At 40.5% G+C, this 25948-nt stretch overlaps 1 protein-coding gene across 1 annotated transcript in view; it reads left to right on the top strand.

Moving 5' to 3' along the window:
* Positions 1-25948, top strand: part of ANK3 (ankyrin 3) — a 743189-nt gene that overhangs the window by 511324 nt on the left and 205917 nt on the right. The window contains exon 9 of the mRNA XM_027771266.1: positions 25124-25222. Coding sequence (XP_027627067.1) covers positions 25124-25222 — 99 coding nt within the window. The remainder of the gene's footprint in view (positions 1-25123; positions 25223-25948) is intronic.

Below are 25948 nucleotides of genomic sequence, written 5' to 3'. Positions count from 1 at the left end.
AGGCAGAAACACATGCAATATGTTTGCAGGAGTACACAATAGAATGGATTGCTTCCAATACTTCTTTGTAGTGCTAGTTAATTTATGCACCAATAAAGCAGATCCTAGCTAGTGTTCAATGAATACCCATGAAGAGCAATTTTGGAAACCGATTTATAGCATGCTAACCTGTTTTAGTAGCACCTTTCCTTTTATTATGATGGCAGCTTTGAGTTTTGCATTGTGATTTTGCTCTATGTATGGAAACTATCCCATCTGACATCTTCAGCATTTCTTTTGGGTTATCCAGGGAGATCTGCCTAGTCTCATGGGTTCACTGCTGGGAGTTAATGCAGTAACTTCTAAGTAGTGCAATGCAGCTTCAGCATTTTGACTTGAGTCTTCACCTTCTTTGACTTGAGTCTGCTGAGATGGCGTTGACACCATCTGAATTTATAGCATGACCTTTGCTCTCTTAGCAAATCATTCTGGCTCCCTTGGGGAAGAGACTGTAACTAAGACACACCAGAGCTACTACTGATTATCATTCCAGTAAGGAGCATTTATGCACTGGAATAACTAAAGGGCAAATTACATTATGTGGATGCCTGCAAAGTTCCTTTTATTGATTGAAGAAGATAGATTAGTACTTCACTGGCTAAGAGTTTTTTCATCAAATATAATGGACCACCTAACCTAATCTTCACTCTTGTCATTGACCTTTTCCTTGTAAGTTATTATTCAGCTTCCCATTTTGAGAAGATAATTGAATAAAAACATTTTTCTAGTCATTTACCTATTTAGTACTTTTTGGTGTGATCTTTGGAAGGACTGGAAATTTATGTCCTAGGGTTCTATACCTCACTTTTTTCTTAAGGGATTTCAGGTAGTTTATGATTAAAATATGCAAAGTACAGCAAATAAAAGTAAACCACAAGAAGTAATTTTTTTTTTTTTTAAGGAAGATTTTTGCTATAGGGCAGGTGTGCTCACCAGAGAGACAGAAAGCAAGAACTCATACCGCAGGGGGGATGGCCATGCCACATTCCCTTCTCCTCCATTCTCCTCGCAGGGTTTTGGGCATGCTTGCACACACACACCTGGCATGAGCTTCAAGCCACCGGGTCCCAGACTCATACCTCCATTGGCCATATGGGAGTCCAGTGATGTAACCATTTCATCATCTGCTGGTCCCAAGAAGTAAATGTTATTAAGCAACTGGAATGAGCCACTGAATACAACTGGAGAATAAATTTAGTTCTTAAAAGCTTTGATAAATATAATAAAAAGGAGTATTTCCCTTTTAATTACTTAGGGGTTTTTTTGACAAAGGAAATCTTATAGTTACCTATAGATATGATTTCTTATGCATAAAATAACTCAAACATGATTTTCATCATATGACTCCTTTGATTAAGAACAAGGAGACCCCACTACAATGAGGTGTGCTACTAAGACACTGCCCCTTGCAGGCTGGAACCACATGGGAGGCCCAGATTTGATTTGGAGTCTAACCTAAGGGCTTTGTGTGGTGGCACACCTGTAATCCCAGCATCTCAAGAGGCTGAGGTAGGAACCACAAGCTCAAGACTAGCCTGAGCAACACAGTGAGACCCTGTAAAAACAAAAACAAAAACAAAAACAAAACCTTTAAGAAAACTGAGTTATAGGTGTCAGCAGGTAGCATAGAGGTTAAGGTGCTGAATCCCACATGACAGGCTGCTCAGTTCTAGTCCTGAACCCAGCAGCTTCAGGAATATGTCAGGCTTCTGTGTGGGTGCCCAAAGTCCTGAAAAGAGAATGGAGGAGAAGGGATTGCAGAGTGACCATCCCCCCAGAGGATGATTTTTTACTTTCCCTCTCTTGTATTTCTCTCTGAAGCATACATGCCCTATAGCAAAAACTTAAAAAAACAAAGGCAAAAAAATATATATGTATATGTGTATATACATTATATGTATGTATGTATGTGCATGTGTGTATATATATCATAAATATCTATACACACATACACACACACACATATGTATAGTTTATGCCTATACTACATTTGAGGGTTTGTTTTTTTTTTTTTGCTATAGGGCACGTGTGCTCGCCAGACAGACAGAGACAGAGAGATAGAAAGCAAGAAATCACTCCCCAGGGGGTATGGCCCGCCACAATCCCTTCTCCTCCATTCTCCTCTCGGGATCTTGGGCACGCATGCACATGCACCCGGTGTGAGTTTTAAGCCACCGGGTCCAGGACGCAAACCACAGTCGACTACATGGGAGTCCAGTGACATAGCCATTACGCTAACTGCTGGTCCCTATACTACATTTGAAATGGCTCAGTTCTACTGTTCCACACTACCTATGGATGCTAAATTCCATCTGTGAAGGAACCTTGCCCAAAGAAACTGAGGACTGTGGCCCAGGGACTTAGCTTTGTAATGTGCTAGTTGTGTAGGGTATAACATGGCATGTGAACTATAGATGGGTGACTAGTTAACACGCCCATTAGACTGCCTTTCTCAAATATCATATGTTTCAAACAAGGTTTTGGCAGATACAGGACTATATTCAGAATCCAATTAAGTCATACAAAAGATTACTTTATTGCAGGTATTTAAATTTTCTGATAACATAGAGCAGTATTTTCAGATACTAGAGCTACAAAACCTGTTGGAAAATGAATTTTTCAGACTTAGATCCTGCCCAAACAGGAGGGCAACATAGTTCAGTGTGTATGTGAGCAAAACAACATCTTGGATGCACATTCCCCAGAAGCTGCTTTTCCAAATTCAATTCCACTATCATGGAATGTCTGCCATATGTGGGACCTGGAGATTAAGACTAAATTAATCCATTATCCTTCCTCTACTGATGTTCTGCAACCAAGGCCCTAAACCATAGAACAGTCTCTCCTTTAATTTCAATACACAACTAAATCTAGGATATATTGCCAAGTAAGACTTTTCTAAAAACTTAGGGATTGACAAAGATTTCAAAGCAGAAAGACATGAGTAAGAGTAAGTGGATAACCCTTTCCCTATAATCCATAGATTGTGATTTCTTCCTTAGTGCACCTCTGGTGAACACAAGGGAATACTCCTTTTACTATTTCTTCTAGCCAAAGTCCAGGCTTCATAACTACCTCTGGGCCACAGTGAGGACAAAAAGTTCTGTTTCTTCTATGAAACTATCTTAATTCAGTAGCCAGTAACTAGTACTTTACTAAATACTTTAAAATTCATTTCTTCATTCTCAGGAGCATTTCAAATGTTCAACAGCTGCATGTGGTTGGTGACTACTATATTAGAGGATGTAGATAGAAGACATCATACCCCATCATCACAGAAAGTTCTTTTGAACAATGCTGTGATATTATCAATATTAAGCCACCTTTCCTTGTCTGAAAATGTAACTTCTCCCACCACCAAGAAAGATGGTTGCTCCCCACCCCTCTGTGTTAAAGTATCACAACCTTTACTTCTACTCTCATATTTTATATCAGCTATCATTTTATTTATATTTTATTGTCAATTTGGCACCCTCTAATGGCCATCTGAGCCCCTTGAAGACTGAGATGTCCTATTCCTCCTCTGCCTTTAGTCTTTAATCTGGTCCCCAGGTGCTCACCATATGTCTGACTCTGTGCTGATGACTTGTTTTGTTTTAGATTTATTTATTTATTTAATTCCATTTGTTACTATTATGAGTGTTTTTTTTTTTAATTTGATCAGATAGAAACAGAGAGAGAGAAAAAAGGAAAGTGAGAAAGCAAGCTGCGAGGTCTGGGACTCAAACTGCAGTCTGTCTTATGGGAATCCAGTACCTCTAACCACCTTGCGACCTGCCAGCCTCCAAGCACTAAATCCTCTCCTCTCAGCCTTCCAGTGAAGGATTCCTTAACCACAGAGAATGTGTTTCTTACTACTTAGATTTTCTTTTCTTTTCTTTTTTGGAAAGGTAAGCATTCAGATTCAGAAATCCATTCCTCATGATCCTTGTATGCAAGAAGTCAGGATATTTGTTCTTGATGCCTGACAGCCCTTTAGCTCCTCTCAGAGAATGACACCTTTCAAAATACTAAGGGAGCCATAGAAAGTTCACTCACTGCGTTCCATTCAACCTTGGGGCTATATGTGACAACATCAAATAAGTTCTCAATAAATGTTTATTCCTTTTTCATTTCTTTTTTTCTATGGATGGAATTTTTAGTAATGAGAATTTTTTTTTAACTTAAAATGTATTAAATACTTACTAAGTTCCAGCTTCTTTGCTAGGCATTTTACATTTATTATCTGAACAGTCCTTTGAGGGCCAAATTGAAAATTAAATATTTGTGTAGTCTCTTCCACATCCTGTTCACCTCACTGGCAAGACTTCGAATTCCTCAAGGACAGACTCAGCTCATGCTACATTATTAGAGTCCTTGGAGCACCTGGCACGAAGAGGGGCTCCATATATATTTGCTGAACTAAAAAACAAATGATCAAATCACTTCTAGACCTCCTTGCCCAGTGTTCCTGGGCACCAGCACCTCAGCAAACCTGTTTTCCTCCAGCCCCAGTCTACTCCCTGGCCCATCAGGAACTTCAGTTGGTTTTATAAACTGCTTCCCAAACTGAGATCAATTGCTTTAAGGGAGATGGAAAATCCATAAGATTCTAATAGAATTTTAGAGCAGTGCACCAAACCTAAGTGCTGAGTAACATCCGCCAGGGGCAGGTTTATTTGAACAGCAAGACTTTTCATTTAGCTGTGTAGATGACCTTGGAAGACAGTCCCAGAATAAAGGGCTAGTTACCAAAGGCCACTGCTGAGCTTTGGTCAGTTAATGGTGTTGTAAGCAGGGCCTCAGTCTCTGGACACTGTAGGCCCAATCAGGGCTCCCTCCAAAGGGTGTTCAAAAGAACATCAGCTCCAGGAACACGGAGCAGAGGTGAGCATCGATCCAGTGGAGTGTGGCTGACTTTGATAATGGTTTTATAAGGGTGCAGGGGCTTCTGGAAACTCTACTTTGGTTTGTGTAGTGGTGCCTCTGGAAAAAATACTTTTTAAACATATTTTTCTTATAAAAGTTGTATAAAATACAATAAAAGAAAAAAAAGGGGGGGAGACCCACTCACATTAGCCCTGTTCTATTTTTCTGGCATTTGAATGTTTACATTAAAAGACCAAATGTACACATAAACACATTTCTTTTTGTTAATATGTATTTTCCAAAATAGAGCTAATTACATTTCTCTCATAATGTAACAGCATTAAATCTTAACAGCATTAAAGACAAAGACTTTGTTTTAAAAATGAGTTATATAAACCTTCTGAATGAGAATGGAAATTTGAAGGCATTAGCAAAATAATGTGAGTTATAGAAAGGAGCTGCAGCTACTGCAGTAACCATATTCCTGTTGCCATGGTGATATTATCATCTCAGGGGGAACAAAGCCAGTTAGTAAACAGTAGGCAGACCGGAGGGGCATATGCCTTGGTATAGATTCACTCTTGTACACATACCAGGTAGTCTCATTCCTACCTTTTCCACTTAATTCCTTGAATGCCACATCAAAGGAAGGTCTCTTACATATATCGTAAAATAAGTGTATTTGTCTTCATTTAATTTGTACATTTCAGTTTTACTGACATCTTACTGTGTGGTGTAAGATCTTTGTTGTTCCTCACCCAAAGAGGTGAAGTTTCTAAGTGACAGCAGCATGGAGTGAGGAGAATGCATGCTGAACCCCGGGTTCGCAGGCTGGCGGTGTCACTGACATGGCCTGAACAGGTCCCTTTATCAACAGCCCTGCAGTTTTCCTCCCAGTCTAATGGGAGAGATGTCAGTCAACACAGGCTCCTCCCCTCTGCCCAACCCCTTTAACAGCAATGGTGGTGGCCTTCAGATTTCCTTTCTCCTTTCACAGTAGAGTGTAGAAATAGTATAGTGACTGGGACCAGCAGTTGGCATAATGACTATGTTGCTGGACTCCCATGTAGTCGACCGCAGTTCGAGTCCCAGACCTGGTGGCTTAAACTCACACCAGCCACATATCTTGCATGCGCAAGATCCTGAGAGGAGAATGGAGGAGAAGGGATTGCAGTGTGGCCATCCCTCCTAAGGAGTCATTTCTTGCTTTCTGTCTCTGTCTCTCTCTTTCTGACGAGTGTACACGCCCTATAGCAAAAACCTCTCCCCCCCACCCCAACAAAAAACAAAAATAGTACAGTGGCAAGGAGACCACACTGAAGTTTGAATTCTTGAGTTCCATACTGCCCTGTGGCTTACCCTGTGTGTTCACTTCAGTTTTCGCATCCCTAAAATGGGTCCAACAGTAGTGCCTATCCCATAGCACTGTGACCGCTGAATGTAATTATTTACAGAAATTGTTCAGCTGAGTGCTTGACCCACAGCACATGGACAGGAGCTCTAGGTATGTATTTGTGGTGGCTGTCACTGCTCTCCTCTAGGAGAGGACCCATCACTGTAAGACGTGTTCCCCTGTGAAGCCTGGCCCACGTCCAGCAGGTGCATCACGACAGCTCTCTGAAGGACTTCTGGAGAAAGTAGTCGGAAAGGTTGCTCCCCAAAAGGCTTGAGTTATTGTTTGAAGTGGTGTGTGTCAGCATGAGGTCAGCCTTTCAAAAACTATCAATATGACATGGAGACAGTAAAAACTCTAATAAAAAAAAAAAATCAGAGAAAGTGCAAGGTCCATGTTTCTCTTAACTTCACTTTTCCTCCTTGAATACGTACCCTGTATCCTGCAGTGCTGCTATAGGATTGTCACTCTGAGAACATTTTTAAATGACCCAAATAAATCCTATTTTGAAATTCTGTGAAATAAAGTTCTGTTAAGGTTGGAGTTGGCAGAGCTCGCTCTTATTCATTTGCACTTTAAAAGATAATTATTCATTTGCTGCAGAATTCTCATTCCCTCCAGTGAGTGCAAATAATGACCAAGCAAGGGCTGCTATGCCCCACACAGACATTCTGCTGAACACCCCAGCATATCCTCCACATCACAGCTCTGATGCACCCTGGCCCCCTCCTCCAGCACTGCAGGTTCTTCCACAGTAATGACAGAACATTATCTCGTCCTTCTGGGGTTTGAAGAATATACGGGAAGACTAAAGGGACACCCAGAGGGAAGACTTAGCAGAACCCAAGGGTTTCAAAGAGTAAGACTCTGGACACATGCATGATCATTTACTGGCTGTATCCCAAGTCTAAGCAGGAAGTTCTAAGAAAATAAGTTCAGGTAGGGGTATGGACTAGCTTAGCTGGGCTGTGAAAGAAATACAGGGATTAGAATCAGCTGCAAGAAATGGAAGCTGAAGTCCAGATGTGAGTATGAAATGGCACTGTAGGTGAAAGGTGAGTTTGATCCTAGGAGAGGGACCCCTTGAATGTCAGACTGGGCTGAGGGCACTGGCCTTGGTCCTGCAGGTGAAAGTGAGTCATTGCCGATCTTTAAGTAGAGACACTTAGTGAAGGCAGTAGTGTTTCAGGTGCCTGTGACACGTATGAAGGGAGAAGAGGAGACCTGGTTATGAGCAGGGCAGGCTCCAGTCGTACTAGGAAAAGAACTCTGGACAAGGAGGAGTCTGTCCCAACTACTAGTGTAATGCTCTTTCTCTCAGAGATGATCTCTGTAGAGCCTTCCAGGGGAAAAGAGGTCATCCTGGCTCTGTCCCCTCACACAGTAGCTGGCATGTGATGGGACAGAGCCAGAATGGCTCAGCCTTCTTCAGTGCATGGGAAAGTCTTATGTAAATGGCCATGTCCCGCCCAAGCTGCCAAGAATGCCCTGCCAAGGCGCACTAGAGTGAGCATGTTTTGACAGCCAAGAGTGTCCTGGGATGGCAGAAGGACCTAGAGGTTCATGATCAGTCTGGTATTGTTCCTCAAAGGCCATCAAGCATCCCTAGCCATGCTCCTGGAAAATGGTTTTCTGGAAGACCCTGAGGTTCCTTCCAGCTCTTACTACTGGGACTTCAAAATATCATGGGAGGGACCAGCAGATGGTGTAATAGTTATGTTGCTGGACTCTCACTTAGTCAACCACTGTTTAAGTTCCAGACCTGGCAGCTTAAACTCACGGCAGACATGTGTGTGTGTGTGTGTGTGCGCATGCCCAAAATCCCTAGAGGTTCGGAATGGAGGGGAAGGGTTTGTGGCATGGCTATCCCCTCTGAGAGGTAATTTCTTGCTTTCTGTCTCTCTGGCAAGCGCACACACCCTATAGCAAAAATCTCTCAGTATATCATGGGAGGCCAGCAGGTGGTGGTGTGTTGTTAAAGGCACTGGACTCCCACATGGCTGACCACCGTTCGAGTCCCAGACTTCCTGGCAACTTGCTTCCTCACTTACTTTCCCTCCCCTGCTCCCTCTCCAGCTCCCTCTCCTGCTTCCTCTCCCTCTCCCTCTTCCCCTCCTCCTCCTCCTCCTCCCTTCCTCCCTCTCTGGTCAAATCAAAATAAAACAAGAGAGAGAGAGAGAGAGAGAGAGGGATATCATGGGAACATAACCTACACAAAGCTCAAACTGATTTAGGTTATACCTTTTATTTAGTACTAAGTACCAGGGCAAACAGGCAACACAGTGGTTAAGGCACTGGGATCCCACATGGCTAACCACAGTTCGAGTCCCAGACTTGGCAGCTTGAAAATCACACTGGTCACACGTGCATCCATGCCCAGACCTGACAGAATAGAGGACAAGCTATGGTGGCATGACCATCCCCCCGGGGGGTGATTCCTCACTTTCCTTCTCATTCTCTCTCCAGCCAGTGTACATGCCCTATGGCAAAAATCTTTTTAAAAAAAAAAAAAGTAATAAGTACTAGGTAATGCAATAATTTTCATTTTTTCTTCACAGTAACACTATGAGATATGGGTATAATTTTCATTTTACTCCAAGAAGCAAGAAGTTAAATAACTGGGCAAAGCCACACAGCTCTGAAGTGATAGAACTTGGGCTATGAGACAGGGAAATAAAATAGGGCAATAAAAACAGTAAAGTAGAATAAACAACACTCAGGCTATGTAGTTTATAATACTATTACATCAGAGACATGTGTACTTGGGCTTTGGATTTAATCCAGGGTCGGCACGAGAAAACCAGAGCTGATGGCGGCCTCTCTTGTGTTAATTGGCAGTTGGTTCTCAGCCTGTGCCAAGGTTGCAAGATGAGTCAAATATATGTTTTTATTTCCTAATGGTCATGCTTTGAAATAGACTCTTGATATTTAGAAACTTGATGGCCTTATTACAAAAATATATGATAGGGCTAGCCCTGTTGCTCAATAAATAGACACTGAAGAAAGGAAGCCAGATCTCACCTTCCAGCCCTGGCCCTATTGGCTTGAAAAACACACCTAGTGGGACCAGCAGTTAGTGTAATGGCTATGTCGCTGGACTCCCACGTAGTTGACCGTGGTTCAAGTCCCGGACCCGGTGGCTTAAACTCGCGCCAGGCGCGTGTGCGTGCGTGCCCAAGATCCCGAGAGGAGAATGGAGGAGAAGGGATTGTGGCGTGGCCCTCCCCCCTGGGAGGTGATTTATTGCTTTCTATCTCTCTGTCTCTCTCTGTCTGGCGAGTGCGCGCGCCCTATAGCAAAAACCTCTTAAAAAAAAAACATACCTAGTATGCGCATGGGTATGGCTCTGGATCTCTACAGCCTGAAGGTTGGAGGAAAACAGAAAACAGAGTTTTTCTCTTTCACTCAGACGTATTAAATCTGTGGTAGGAGTTACAATCTTATGGGGTCCACAAGTTCTTCAGGTGATTGTCTGATCAAGCAAGGTTAGAAAATAATGACGGAGGCCATGCTATGAAAATCTTTCTCTGTATCAGTTGCCCAAAGTCATAAAAGTCTCTTAAAAACTCAGTTGCTTATAACAATTATTTTTATGTTTATAGCTCCTAAATAATGTAACCTTAAGTTCACATTTTGTGTTACAGCTTATAAAAAATTTTTATAGACAGTACGTCATTTGAAATCCACAAGAATAGGCATTTTTACAGATGAGCAAACTGAGGCCCCAAGCAGTTATTTGTCCCAGAACCTGCAGGGATTGGCATCCTGACCTTCTTACTAATTTTCTTGTGCCTCAGTGCCTGACCATCAGAGCTAGTGGATTACACTGAGTGGCTGGAGGGGTCAGCACAGTACTCCGTGGGCCGCAGGGATGCCAGAACCCAAGGATGGGCACTGGCCCTGGGCAGTAGCTGGGGTCTTCTTGGTCCCTGGTTGAGCAACACCATCTCCTTAGGACAAGTGCATTGCATGCAAATAAGGCAATTTGCACCGGGCTGATTTTGTTATGTCCAGTCCATCTTTCTTGAGAAATTTCAAAGTCATTGCTTCCATTTCCTGACATGTTTGACTTAAGCAATCATCTGATTTATCCAAAGACCAAATGACCTTTCCCATGTGACTCCAGTTGCATTACTGCTAAGCCACCTCTCTGACCTATAATTGAATTTTAAATACCCCTTTAAGTTTAATTACTATATATCTCCCTAGTCATATATATTTCTAGCTTTTTTTAGTGTAACACAGGTAGATATAAATGAGCATTCATAGGCATACCTTAAAGAAATACAAAAAAAAAGGCCACGATTTCTTATATAACATGACAGTTGAATGAATATTTTATTGACTTTGAATATATTTCATTTGGGTTGAAAAATATATTTTCAGCAGCATTTTCTGTATAGAGTTCATGCTTCTTGGGTTTAGAGCTTGAGCTAATGTTAGCCTGAGTTAGAAATCTTGAGACTCACTATCTGGATGTATATTGTCCTCTATGACGCACTTGAAAGAACCAGCTTTTGGAATCACACAATTCAGTTTCAGGCCTCAGCTCTGGCATTTTCTAGTCATGAGACCTATAACCTTTCTAAGCTTTTCTTTGCTCACCTGTGAGTTTGAGTTAATAGCGTCTATTTCATGATGATGGTGGAAATGAGATATGTATGATACATGTGTCACCAGGCCTGCACAAAGGGGAACCCCATAACTGATACTTTTCTTTCATTATATTCACATTCATAGTTGTGTGCTCTATATCAGTAGATGTCTTTTTTTATTTTTGGTAGATTTTTTTTTACTTAGGAAACTCTTACAGGATTAAAAAAAATTGCTATATCAATCTTTAGTGCTGCAGATTCATTGTTTATGGAATAATAGAAGCTTTGAAATGTATACTTTAAAAGTACATTTTAAAAGCATGTATTGAACATCATTAAGATGTCTACTATCAAAGAAAAAAATTATTGTCAGTGAGGATGTGTAGATATGGGGACTCTGGTACATGGTTGTTGGGAATGTAAGTCATGCAGCCACAGTGAAAGCAATTTGGCATATCTTCAGGTTAAATATAGAGTTGCCATATGATCCAGCAATTCTTCTTGAACGGCTTAAAGAATTGAAATGTCTAGAGATACTCGTATACCTGTATTCAGCAATATTCACGATAGCCAGAAGGCGAAAGTTGTTCAGGTGTGGCCACAAATGAATGGGTAAAGCAAATGTAATGTATGTATACTTCGGAATATAAGTCTTTTTTTTTTTTTTTTTGGAGAGGTTTTCGCTATAGGGCACGTGTGCTCGCCAGACAGAGAGACAGAAAGCGAGAAATCACCCCCCAGGGGGGATGGCCACGCCGCAACCCCTTCTCCTCCATTCTCCTCTTGGGATCTTGGGCACGCACGCACACACACCCAGCGTGAGTTTTAAGCCACCGAGTCCAGGATGCGAACCGCAGTTGACTACGTGGAAGTCCAGTGACATAGCCATTACACTAACTGCTGGCTCCCAGAATATTAGTCTTAAAAAGGAAGAAAACGCTGATACATGTTACAGTGTGGATGAACCTTAGGATGTTACATTAAGTGAAAGAAGCCAGTGACAAAAAGATGAATTCTGTGTGATTGTACATATATTAAGTACCTAGAGTAGTCGGATTCCTAGAGAAAAAATATTATAGAATGGTGGTTGCCATGAGCTGGAGGGAGAAGGAACTAGGAAGCTGTTTGCTAGGTATAAAGTTTCCATTTTTTTCATGCTAGAAAGAGTTCACAGAGATTGGTTGCACAACCACATGAGTGTACATAACACTACAGAACTGTACGCTTAATGCTGAAGGTCAGTGTTTTATATTATGTGTATTTTACCACAGTTGTTTAATTGCGAAGCACATATTGAAAACCACTGCCCTAGATAGGTCCAAAGACCCAGTGAGCTGTTACATCCAGCAATGCCAAAGTAGAAGAGGAGTTTGTAACGGAGAAAAGAGGCCTGCGTTCAGCTTGGGGCCTGGTCTTCCTGCTCCTCAGGCAATAGCGAGGACTGTGTGCATTTGCTGAGGGGAGTGTGAGGAGAAGCTGGTGTGGAATAAAATGCTCTGCCCTCCCCCATTACTGAATAACTCGAGGGAACCAGAGGAAGACCCGGCAGTGGCAGATCTAAATTACTGATGAGCTGTCCTCTGCTAATCCAAGTGGACACCTCTGATGATATTAATGATACACAGCCTTATATTATCCTTAAGAGAAAACAGATAAATCTCTTGAGTTATTTAGAGCAGAACAGATTCAAATGCTCAGAGCCTAATTTCCCAGCAAACAGCACATATCCGAGCATTGGCTGAAGCCAATGGGGAGCGTGTCACTATCAGGTGTCCAATCAAATGGGATTTAGTTGGTCTCCCAAGGAGGGGAGTGAGGTCAAGGAAGTGTCAATGGCATTAATATTTTCAGTCAGTCTCAGCAAGGCTGGTGAGGACTTAATCTCTTTATCCACAAAGCACAGAGAGAGAAGTTGGTGGAGAATAAGCAAGTAGTGAGCAAACTGGAAAAGAGAAAAAGACTGTCCAAAAGACCTGTTTCATTTCATTAGAGGCATACGAAGAAAGAGCCAAGTGGACATGTATCTTTGTGGTGAACAAGGATGGCAGTAGCCTTTGCTTAATTCTTTCCCGTGCTTTCTTTGTAAGCCTCTTGGCTAATCATTTTTCTGTCTCTCTTTATTAAATCAATAGTAATAGGGCTAATGTTTAAAAGAATAGAATGAGAAAAAAATCTTAAAATGTATTTGTATGTATTAAATGTAAACCATTAACACACTAAAAATCTTTTTTAAAAAACAATTATTTTATTTAACTTTGTTTTAATTTGACCAGAGAGGGACAGAGGGAGAGAGAGAGAGAGAGAGAGAGAGAGAGAGAGAGAGAGAGAGAAAGTGAGAAACCAAGCCACCAGTTCCAGGACTTAAACTGTGGTCAGCCATGTAGGAGTCCAGTACCCTTAATCACCACGCCATCTGCCAGCCCCCACACACTGAAAACTTCATCTTTGGACATTTAGTTTTAGTTTTTTTAAGTGTAATAATAACTTAGGGGCACAAGTCATGGCAAGTGGTAAAAATAAGCAGAAAATACCTGATTCCTTCTCAAACTTTATTTTAAATTTCATATTTATTAGACCAAATTAAAATAGTCATAATGTTTCATCTTTCATAAATAGAAGATTTTGAGTGACATTATCTACTTATGCTTTCCCTTAGTGATAACCTTCCCCAATATTTTTTTTCAGGTTTTTACCATAGGGCACATGTGCTCATTGAAGAGAGACAGAGAGAGAGAGACAGAGAGAAAATAAGAAGTCATCCACCCTGCGGGGATGGGGGTATGACCACACTACAATCTCTGTGCTTCTGTTCTCCTCTGGGTTTTTGAGCATGTGCACACGCACTCAGTGTGCTGCTGGGTCTGGGACTCAAACCGTGGTTGGCCATGTGGGAGTCCAGTGCCTTGATCACCACACCACCTGCCAGTTTTTTCCCAGTCACTTTTTAAGAAAAAAGAAGATTGGAAGAGGAGGAGACCTATAATCAACTGTTCTTTCTATATTTAAATGAAATGAAAAGTCTGCCATTTATCACAAGTGAAGGAGGAGGAAGTGACCCTGCCTTCAGTTAGGGGAGTAACAGAAATGACCTTGCTTTGGTGGCTTTTTTATGAAATGAACTTAGCTGCTACCTCAATGGAGTTTTTGAGAAACAGCTGAGAGAAGTTGGTGAGCATCTCCCAGCAGAGGCAGTTATTTCTTCCTGTGTCCTGTTGATCACATGCTGTCATGTTATCACATACATCATGTCACATACCACATGTATCTGTTGTCTTATAGCAGCCGTGGTAGGCCCAGGCTTCCTTTTTTTTTTTTTTTCCTGGCACTCTCTACCCAAGCCACAGTCCTTCTAAAGTCTTCAACTAAGACTGGCCAAAGCAGTGCTTCTCTAACATTTGGCATCTACCACAACAACCACCAGATTTAGCACCTTCAGATTTCACTGATTTTTCACGGATTCCCTCAAGTCTGCATGCCCTTCCTACTGAAACTACTTCACAATGTCCTTACAAGATACAGATGTCTCATGGATTTTTAAATGTCCCTATATATGATGATAAGAGAAATAGTAATTGTAATACCTGACAATGTTTAGTGTTTACTAAATACCAAGCACTATTCTTAAGATTTTATGCTTACTAACTTATTTAATCTTCATGACAATTATATGGTATAGATGCTGTTACTAGCCTATTACTAGCTTCATTTACAGGTAAGAAATCTATACAGAGAAATTAAATAGACCTACCCAAAGTGATATAACTAATGTGGAGCAGGCCTGGGAGTTGAACCTAAGCACTCTCTCAGGCCCTGTAGCACCGACCTCAGCACCACCCGTCATAGCACCCTGCTAGGTGCTCTATCAACACTGTAATGATGAGAATCACTTGTATGTTTGCATTGCTGCAAGGTATGGAGATAGCATAGTCTAGACTGGAAGCATAAACTTAGGGGCAAACTAGAGCAGCTTTGGACGCTGTGTTTGACAAATTATTTTTATTTGGGAAATCTTAGTTCCCTCAATTATATGATAAAGAAAAAAAAATAGTACCTCTTTCTAGTGTTGTTGTGTGGATAAAATAAGACAAGAGAGATGGGGATACCTGGGAATTTCCCTCCCTCTTTTTCACATGAATTATCTCCTATCTCCTCTTGACGGCAGTGGAAGTGTTATGTCTGTTGTACAGATAAGAAAATAGATTCTTGGGGCCAGTAGGTGGTGTGATGGTTAAAATGCTAGACTCCTACATGGCCAACCACAGTTCAAGTGCCAGACCCAGCAGCTTAAAAATCAAACTGGGCACATCTGCGTGTGCTCAAAATCCCAAGAGGAGAATGGAAGAGGAGGGATTATGGCATGGCTATCCCTCCCGGGTGAGCACACACCCTATGGCAAACAAACAAAAACTAAAAACCTCTAAAACATTAAAATTAAAGAAAGTTCATAGAGGACATGTTTGCAGTAGCTTATCAGGAAAGTTGGTGTAAAAAATAAGAAGTGGGGCCTGGTCTTCTTATTCATGATGAAATGTGCCTTTCACTAGACCACCACTAAGAGATGGAGTTGAAATAAATTTGTAATCAAGATATAGTCCTCTCTATCCAAAACGTATTATTAAAAATCTGTATGGGACAGCAGATGGCATAATGATAACATTGATGAACTCCCATATAGTCAACTGCAGTTCAACTCCTGGACCCAGCAGCTTAAAACTCAAGCGGAGCATATATGTGTGCATGTCCAAGATCCTGAGGAGAGAATGGAGAAGGGACTGCGTTGTGGTCATCCTCCCTGGGCATGATTTCTTGCTTTTTGTCTCTTTCTGTCTCTCTGGCAAGTGGATGCAACCTATAGTAAAAAAATCTCTTAAAAAAAAAAAAACAAAAAAACTTCTGTACATTTCTAAGCCAGTTTTATAGTTTAGGAAGTACAATAAATTTTTTATTTTTGGACTTACATGATCTTACTATCAACAGTGATCAGTATAAAATATAATATGATATATTACTGTAGAAAAGTATGATAAAATTGTAGAATATAATATATTGAATTTATACAAATATTATGATTTACTTCTTTTTTTTTTCTAAAATTGGAAGACAAAAACCTATTTTTCTAAGTTGGAATTTTAACCCCTACTTCAGGGATTGATGCTTGTAGGGAATGTAGGTTATAAATGAAAAGACTTGTCTAAAAATCAAGATGAAAGGAGAGTAGTGTAGAAGAATAAACTGCAAAAGAAAAAAGGGTTAGAAATCACACTGTGAGAATCCAAATCCACACATTAGGAGATACAGCAGTGATCCATATCATTTTATTAAGTGTGTAATTAGGTTATTGGCCCAGAAATTAGAGATAATTAAACTTGCTATGCACTGTAATTTTGTCCAGTCAAAATTTTGAGCATTTAATCCAGATCCAGTTTTAGTCCAAATCCATAATGTTTTATGTAATTTTTTTTATTTTTTTGGAGAGGTTTTTGCTATAGGGCACGTGCACTCGCCAGAAAGACAGAGACAGACAGAGAGATAGAAAGCGAGAAATCACCCCCCAGGGGGAATGGCCACACCTCAATCCCTTCTCCTCCATTCTCCTCTCAGGATCTTGTGCACACACGCAGTTGCACCCGGCATTAGTTAAAGCCTAACGGTCCGAGACTCAAACCATGGTCGAGTACATGGGAGTTCAGTGACATAGCCATTATGCTAACTGCTGGTCCCTTTATGTAAATTTTTAATTGCCAGAGAGCACACCCATGAAAGAGCAAGCGCATGCGCACATACCCCCAGTGGGGTGTGGTCACACCATAGTCCTTTTTCCTCCATTTCTCCAACCCATCAGTATGTAGAGTATACACACACAACACAACCCATGTGTTTTTTAAGCCACTAGGGTTGGTATGCACACTACAGTTGTTATTCAGGACCTAGTCTGCCACGAAGACTATATTGTAGGGCCGAAACTACGTAAATATTTTTATGAAACTTTTTCTTCATTGATGCTCATAAAATGTATGCATTTTCTGTGTGGTCTTTTCCTGTCTTATTCATCGTTTTTCAAAAGGACTGAGGACAAGTAAATACTAGAGAAGGGGAAACATTGGCTAATCATACTTATTAATATTAATAATTTTTTTAAATTATTTTCCACTTTGACCAGAGAGAGACAGGGGTAGTGAGTGCAGAGTGAGAAAGTAAGTGGCCAGGTCTGGGACCCAAACCGTGGTCAGCCAAGTGGGAATCTAGCACCTCAATCACCACACCACCTACCAGCTCTAGACTTTAAGTTTTCAACCGTGAATAATGATTCTTTTGAGTAGTTTGGTGGAAAATTTAAGTTGAGTATGATGCTATTGGGCTGATGGTGAAAGTAGTGGTTTTTAAATAAGCCCAAAGAGTTTAGTGAAAGAGTTTAGGGATAGTACCTGGGAACTGGGGAAACTGGGTCTTGGCCAACCTGCAAGCTCTGTAACCACAAATGAATCACTTTACCTCCGTGTTCTCTTCCTTATCTATGAAATGCTTGATCAGACTAAGTAATCTTGGAGGTTCTTGTCAGTTAGTAAACACAACTTATCAAAATGCTAATATATTTTATAGCACTTTTGAAATACAAGAAAAGTTTCTTTGATACAAGAAGAAACATTAATAAACTTATTTATACAAAATTAGAGTAGCATTGGGAACCAGCAGTTAGCGTAATGGTTATGTCGCTGGACTCCCATGTAGTCGACCGCGGTTCACGTCCCAGACCCGGTGGCTTAAAACGCATGCCAGGCGCGTGTGCGTGCATGCCCAAGATCCCGAGAGGAGAATGGAGGAGAAGGGATTGCGTCGTGACCATCCCCACTGGGGGGTGATTTCTCGCTTTCTGTCTCTCTGTCTCTCTCTGTCTGTCTGGCGAGTGCACGTGCCCTATAGCGAAAAAAAAAAAAAAAAAACCTCTCCAAAAAAAAGAAAAAAAAAATTAGAGTAGCATCTACCTTTCTTTGCACTAAATTCAGGCCAGATTTCAAAACTCTAGGTTTAGACTGTTTTTGTCCAACTTATAATTCAGGCTTCTTCTCAGAACATATAGAGCTTTAACTCTAGCCATACTTCATTTCTACAGTAATGACAAAAGAAATAGTAACATATCTTTAGGTCAGAGCATCTCCAGGATTAGCAGATTTCTTCAAAATTCAAATATTGAAGAAGTAGGTAAAAACTTCTCTGTGAAGAGCTCAAATTATGGACGCTGAGACAGAGATGGTAGGTATGGGGTACAAATTAGTCAATATTAAAATACAATTATTTTTTCATTGTACACTGCACAAATGTATATGGTAGAAATTTTTTTGAGAGACATTTTTGCTATAGGGTATGTATACATATCAGAAAGACAGAAACTGAGAAATCACCCTCTGCGGGGATGGCCACACTACAATACTACAATCCCTTCTCCTCTCAGGATCTTGGGAACTCATGCATACGCATCCAGTGTGAAGTTTAAGCCCCTGGGACCAGGACTCAGACCATGGTTGACTACATGGGGGGGTCCAGCAACATAACTATTATGCCACTTACTGGTCCCCACAGTAGAATTTTTTTGAGAAAAGTATGAAGCAAAAAATTTACCTATAATCTCACTATTGAGAGAGAAATGATCAACATTTAGATTAATCTTTATATAGTCTTTTTAGAAAACGTGTGTGTATGTATATATATATATATATATAACATAAAATTTATAACATATCTATAATATATAAATATATTTATATAATATAGGAAACATAAAATGAATTATAAAACATGTTTTATAAAATATGTTTTATATATACATAAATAGCATTTTATATTGTTTTTATATATATAGTCTTAAGTCCATATACACACATAAAAAGTATATTTTTGTTTCATATATAAGTTTAGAGTGTATTTTTGACTGTTTTTTTTTTTTTTTCTTTTTTTTTTTTTTTTTTTGGAGAGATTTTTGCTATAGGGTGCGTGTGCTCGCCAGACAGACAGAGGGAGACATAGAGACAGAAAGCGAGAAATCACCCCCCATGGGGGATGGTCACGACGCAATCCCTTCTCCTCCATTCTCCTCTCGGGATCTTGGGCACGCACGCACACGTGCCCGGCGTGAGTTTTAAGCCACCGGGTCCAGGACGCGAACCACGATCGACTACGTGGAAGTCCAGCGACATAGCCATTACACTAACTGCTGGTTCCCTAGACTGTTTTTAATTGCATTATTTATTTCTCATGTTGCTATCGTAGTCTACCTTCAAATATTATATCACTTTACGTGCAGTGTCACAGTTCATCAAAAGTATAGTTCCAAGTTGCTCCCTCTCTTCTGACTGTAGTGATTGTTAAGCATTTGCTTTTACAAATTTTAGGAGACCCACATTTCATTGTTACTGTTTTATTTTAGATGACTATCTCTTATATTTATCTTCATTTTTGCCATTTCCAGAGCCCTTCATTTCTTTGTGTAGGTCTACATTGCTGTGTGATTTATCACAGTCCTACTGCCTAAAGAACTTCCTTTAAGAATTTTTGGTATCGTTGAGACCAGCAGGTGACGTGTAGTTAAGGAGCTGCACTCTCACATGACCCACCACAGTTTGAGTTCAAGACTCAGCAGCTTGAAAATCATACCAGGCGCATGTGTGCACGTGCCCAATATCCAAGAGGAAAATGGAGGAGAAGGAAATCCAGAATGGCCATCCCCCATCAGGGGTGATCTCTCACTTTCCCTCTCTCTGTGTGTCTGTCTCTTTTTGGTGAGCACATGCACACTATGGCAACAGCCCTACCAAAAAAAAAAAAAAAAAAAACACTTTTTTTTTTTTGTAGTGCAGATCTAATGGTGATGAATTCCTTCAGCTTTTGTTTCTCTTTAAAAATCTTTATTTTTCCTTGAGTTTTCAAAGATAGTTTTCACTGTATTAATATCACATTCTCATTCAATAGTTTACTTTCAGTATTTGAAGATGTCACTTTGTTTTCTGGCTTGCATAATTTCTGATGAGTTGTCTGCATAACTTCCTATTTTTGTTCTTTGTATGAAGTCTATGTTCCCCACCCCCTTGGGTTACCTTCAAGATGGTGTATCTTTCTCTTTTAGCAATTTGACGGATGAGTCTAGGTAGGGAGTTTGTCTATTGCCTTATTTGATGTCCTGTGATCTTCTTGGGGTTTCATAGCTTTCATTATTTTGAAAACATTCTTAATTATTGTCTCTTAAATTATTTCTTTGGTCCCATTCTGTGTCTTCTTACGCAGCTCTGGTCAGCTGATTTATATTGTCACACCACTTTTGGATGCTCTGTGCTTTCTGTTCCACTCTTTCTTTTGATTTTAGTTCAAAAATTTTGTACTGATGTATCTTTAAGTTCACTGGTTCCTCTCTCAGCTAGGCCGAGTCTGCCAATGAGTCTAACAAAGGAATTCAATTCTTATGTTGTGGTTTTTCTTACCACGTGTTTCCACTTGACTGTTTCTTAGAAATCCCAAGTCTGGGACCAGCAGTTGGCGTAATGGCTATGTCGCTGGACTCCCATGTAGTCGACTGTGGTTCGAGTCCCGAACCTGGTGGCTTAAACTCACACTGGGTGCCTGTGCCTGTGTGTGTGCGCCCAAGATCCTGAGAAGAGAATGGAGGAGAAGGGATTGCGGCATGGTCATCCCCTCCTTTCTCACTTGCTGTCTCTCTGTCTCTCTCTGTCTTTCTGGCAAGTTCACGTGCCCCATAGCAAAAACCTCTCAAAATAAGAAAAAAAAAAAAGAAATCCCAAATCTTTGCTGAAATTCCCTCTTTCCATGCACATTGTTACTTAGCATCATCATTCTACCCTTAGCTTTCTGTGCTCACCTGCACACCTCAAAGTCTCTCATCACCCTCCTGCTTCTGCTCAGCACCTGACCACTCCTACTTGACATTCCATACTAGACTTATGCTGGGACTCAGGAGATTCATTCTGGCTCTGTCTCAGTCTCAGGGATGTGCCTGGCCTCAAAGATGCATCTTTCTTCACACTCCTGCCTTTTCTACCATGGCATCCAACCTGACAACCAATCTTACATCTGTAGTTACAGATTTCAAGGCTTTTCCTGTAAACTGCCAAACGGGATCCTTAAAAAGCATGTACAATTTTCCATTTCACCAGCAGCAAATGAGGGTTCTCCCACATAAGCTATATGTCTCCATTATCATTAGACTCTTGATGTGTTAGGAATCCTTAATTCTGTTGCTTGCTTAGACAGTGGAAAGGAAACACTGAGCTTTATGCACCATAAGGCATAATACATTTTTATTGATTAACTGAGGAATCATAATATAAACACCCCATGGAGTGGTTCACAGGTACAGCCTTCATTTTGATTTGTCTCTGTCATAGTTGGAGGAATCACCACATGGTTCAGAGATGAATAAAAGTATGCATTTCAGTAGAAACCTCTCTTTGACAGGGACGAGAAACGTAGTTCTTAGACTGGGGCATTCTGATCCTTCCCTGAAAATACCACAACTTAAGAGTCTGGAGACTTGAATTCTGATCTTGTTTCTGCCTCTAATTAGCTGTTTTGTTTCTCGTCTGCACACTGCTGATTAGTTCCATGCCTCACCTTCTTTGTCAGTCAATTGGGGTTAACGATATTTATCCTAGTTCACTGGATTGTTTTAAGGGTAAAATGAAAGTATAGAAGGGTAAGCTCTTTGTAGCATTTTTATAGAATTATACAACACCCCACAAGGAAGGGTCAGAGAGGTGTAGAAAAATATGGGAGTTCGACATGCAAGGCACCCTTTTAACATCTACAGTATGAGAGAGTACATGAATATGGAAGAGGGCAAAATTAGAAATAGAGTTCTTCCGCTCACTAAAATTAGCCTGCTTGTGGTAAAGGTTAATTAAGTCCTCAACCAGGCAAGGGCACATGCTTCCAGGGAAATAGCAGGCAAGCCCTTGCTCATACTGGGGAGCGATGAGATTTTTGTGCCTTACTGCACTCGGGCTCAATGAGCTAGCCCTGCCATTGGAACTGTTTTCTGTACTCCTCACCTAACATTCCACTGCTGCTTCAGGGCTATCTTCTGTGCTACTTGGGTCATGAGAACCACACACTGCACTCAGGAAAAACAGACAAGGAAGATAAACTTAAAAGTCGTCATGATATTTTTTTCCAGCTTTCACTCACACCAAATAGTCCACACCAGACAAGATTAAAGCCTATACACAGCAGAGCATTGAGTTTCCTTTTCTCTTCTATAATCTTCCACACTTGATTGAAACTTTCAGTAAAAAACCAGGAATCAGCAAAGTACTGCCCACAGTCCAAATGTAGCCCACTGCCGGCTGTTGCAAATAAAGTTTTATTGGAACACACCCACTCTCGTCTCTTTACACATTTCTGTGGCTGCTTTTGTGCTGCAATGGTAGAGTTGAATAGATGCATCAGAAACTACATGGTCTACAAAGCAGAAAATAGTTGCCATCTGGCCCTTTGCCTAATCCTGGTGTAGAACGAAGATATTAACCTTGTCCATGCTGCAAGTCTCTTTTTTTTTCATTTAATACATTTATCAATGATTTATCATTTCACATCTAAGAATGATAAGAGTAATTTTTATTATATGAAAATGATTCTGCCTTTATGTTTTAGCATATAAGAATAATGAGATAAAATGTATAGTCTCTCTACTTGTGGAAAAATCTATAATTGTTAAATACCATTTAATTAGGGGCCAACAGATGGTGTGGTGGTTATGGCACTGGATTCCCAAATGGCCAACCACAGTCCAAGTGCTGGACCTAGGGACTTGAAAATTATCCTGGTGTGTGTCTGGGCATGTGTGTATGCCCAAAATCCCAGGAAGAGAATGGAGGAGAAAAGATTGTGGCATGGCCATCCACTTACGGGGAGGGGGTGATTTCTCACTTTCCATCTCATTGTTTCTCAGGAGAGTGCACATACCCATGACAAAAACCTTTAAAAATTTAATTAGAAAAGTTTACAGAAAATACAGGGGGGAAAGGATGTGTTAAACAACACCCCATCAAGATGTACTCAAATCCAGATTGTAGAAAGCTCTGTACATAAATTACCCAATTACTTTAATGGACATGGGGGGGGGGGGGGGGGGTTAGGGTAGGAATGGAAATTTAAAGATATAAGAGACCTTTCAACCTAGAGAAATATGTGAACCTTCTAATAGGGGTAAACCAACTGAGATAATTGGAGAATTTGAATGTGAATAGGGTCTTAGGTACTGTGAAGGAATTATTTTTGCTTTCTTAGTTATAACAGTAGTATTGTGATTGTTTTTGAACTTTCCTTATCAGTTAAATAAATTGTAGTATTTATGTAATAATTCAATGCCTAGAATTTTCTTTCTCTTTTTCTTGAACTTCTTCAGTAAGAAAAAAAAAAATGAGGGTATAGAATAAGTACTATTGGCAAAAGGCTGATATCTACTGAACCAGGGCGAGGAGCACTTAAAATTCATTGTTTTCTGCCAGCAGATGGCATGGAGGTTGGGGCAGCAGGATCTCTTATGGTTGACTGCCCGGTTAGAGTCCCAGACTCGTGGTTTGAAAAGCACACTGGGTGTGTGTGCATGCCCCAAATCCCAAGAGGATAATGGAGGAAAAGCAGTGTGACATCCTCTCACCCTGGGAGGGAATGGGGGTGGGGGGGTTCTTAATTTCTCTCTCTCTGTCTCTAGTGAGTGCATGTGCCCTATGGCAAAATCTGGGGTGGGGTCATTGTTCTCTTTCAAATTTTGTGTATATTTGGAATTGTTCATGATAAAGTGCTCTTTAAAATCATGTTTTTAAGAGTTTAAGCATGTAATAGTTGATTCCTGGTCCTGCTGGCTTTTCCTGCAACTGTAAAATGGAATTGTAATTCTGATTGTATGTAGTATTATGAGAATTACATGAGACAATAAAGAATTTACCAGAGTCCAAAATGTTGGAAGTGATTAATATCTAGTAGTGATAACATTGTATGTTATCAAATTAAATATATGATCCCTATGAGCCTAGTTCATTTGTGATATAATTGATGTTTAAGAATAACAGACTTTAAATCTATATTGCTGTTATACACACATAGAAACATACATCTATTTCCTTGATAGTATGGAAACAATGATTGTACCTGTAAGACGCATGGAGGAAACAACTATGATGGCCTACCTTTGAACTTAAGGGGACCTTGATTGGAATTTCAGCTTGTCCTAACAACCTGGCTATTATTAAAAAATAAAAGGCAAGGAGCAGCAGATGGCATAATGGTTACATAGCTGGACTCCCACATGAGCAACCATGGTTCAAGTCCCAGATCAAGCAGCTCAAAATTCACACTGGGTGTTGTGTGTCCAGAATCCCAAGAGGAGAATAAAGGAGAAAGAATTGCAGCATGGCCATCCCCACTGGGAGGGGGGGGTGTGATTTCTCACTTTCTGTCTCTTTCTGGTGAGCACACATGCTCTGTAGCAAAATTCTCTCTCTCAAAAAAAAAAAAAAAAAAAAAAGAAAGGTTTCTATGAGATTACTAACACATGCCTGTAAACACATCTAAACACCATGGGCAGAGGAAGTCATGTGACTACATACAGAGAGACAGATTTCCCAGCTTCAGTTGCTGTTGTCTCTTGACAACCCGCTACTCCAACTGCACCCAGAGAAGACTCCAAATCACATGACATTTCTAAACTTAACCTGCCATTCATTAGTGAACACTTCATTAGCCAGTATGTGTCACACAAATTTGTAGGAAAACACTTTGACTTGAAGGTATGGGATTTTTGAGCAAAAAGAAATCTCATCCTCCAGGCACTTCAGTTCTTTGAAATAAACTCAAACCTTGCCCTATAAGCTATTTCCCTCAAATTTTTCATCCCTTATTTTGAGTTTCTTTCTGAAGAAAATTACTGTCTGTAAGAAACATTGGGAAGTGTACTGTTCATGAAAGCATTAATGGGACAAAGAAATGTGGTATTTGTTGAAAATATTTTAGGGTTTTATCAACTGGACTAGGGAGAAATGTTCACCTGTTGAAATATTCACTTTGTAAGCTAAATAATGTGATTGAATGTATAAAAGAAAATGAAATTTAAAATATGTAAATAAATTAATAAGGGGGGGGGAAGAAGCCAAGAAAGAGCAAGGATATGCTGGGGTAGGTTTAGGATGCAATGTTTTGGTTAAATCAAAAATATAAAAACATTTTTTCTTCCTTTCTTCCACAGAATGACATCACTCCTTTACATGTTGCGTCAAAAAGAGGAAATGCAAATATGGTCAAACTACTGCTTGATCGAGGAGCGAAAATTGATGCCAAAACCAGGGTAAGAGTAGAGCGTGTGTCCACGCTCGCGCTCACTCTCAGGGAATGGGACGCTTTTCCTAGTGCCTTCGCGCTGTTCAGTACTGGCTTTATTATGTTCCTTTGTGGTAGTCTCTTGGGAAACAACTGCTAAGTTTATTCTTCCTAACATACGGTGACTGGGACCAGCAGATGGCTTAATGTTTATGTCCCTAAATTCCCACATAGTCAACTGACCATGGTTCGAGTCCTTAAAATTCATGACATGCATACGTTTGTGTGCACCCAAGATCCAGAGAGGAGAATGGAGAAGGGATTGCGGCATGGCCATCTTTCCAGGGGATGATTTCTTGTTTTCTGTCTCTCTGTCCCTCTGGCATGCACACACATTCTATAGCAAAAAAAAAATGTCTAAAACAAAAAAAGGGGGGAGTAACCACCTGTGTGTGTTTGTGTGTGGGTGTGTGTGTATATAAAATACATGTTTAAATAGTGCCTAGCTTTAGTTCTAGGAACAAGGTCTAAGGGTTAGAGGTTTTTTTGAGTTTTATTTTTAAGAACTCTTACTTGACTCCAAGCTGAGCCATGTGGTCAATTAGATACTAACATGGATGGTCATTCTGTTTATAAACCCATCTGTCCACAACATGCACTCCCAGTAGGAATGTGAAATAGTGCAGCTGCTTGAGAAACAGTGTGGAGGTCCCGCCACAGAGTAAACACTGAATTGGCCTAAGATCCATCAATC

The sequence above is a fragment of the Tupaia chinensis genome, unplaced genomic scaffold (assembly GCF_000334495.1).
Source record: "Tupaia chinensis unplaced genomic scaffold, TupChi_1.0 Scaffold000199_1, whole genome shotgun sequence".
In the NCBI taxonomy this organism is placed as follows: domain Eukaryota; kingdom Metazoa; phylum Chordata; class Mammalia; order Scandentia; family Tupaiidae; genus Tupaia; species Tupaia belangeri.
The sequence above is the reverse complement of the archived record's forward strand: the minus strand, read 5'-3'. Positions and strand labels throughout refer to the sequence as shown.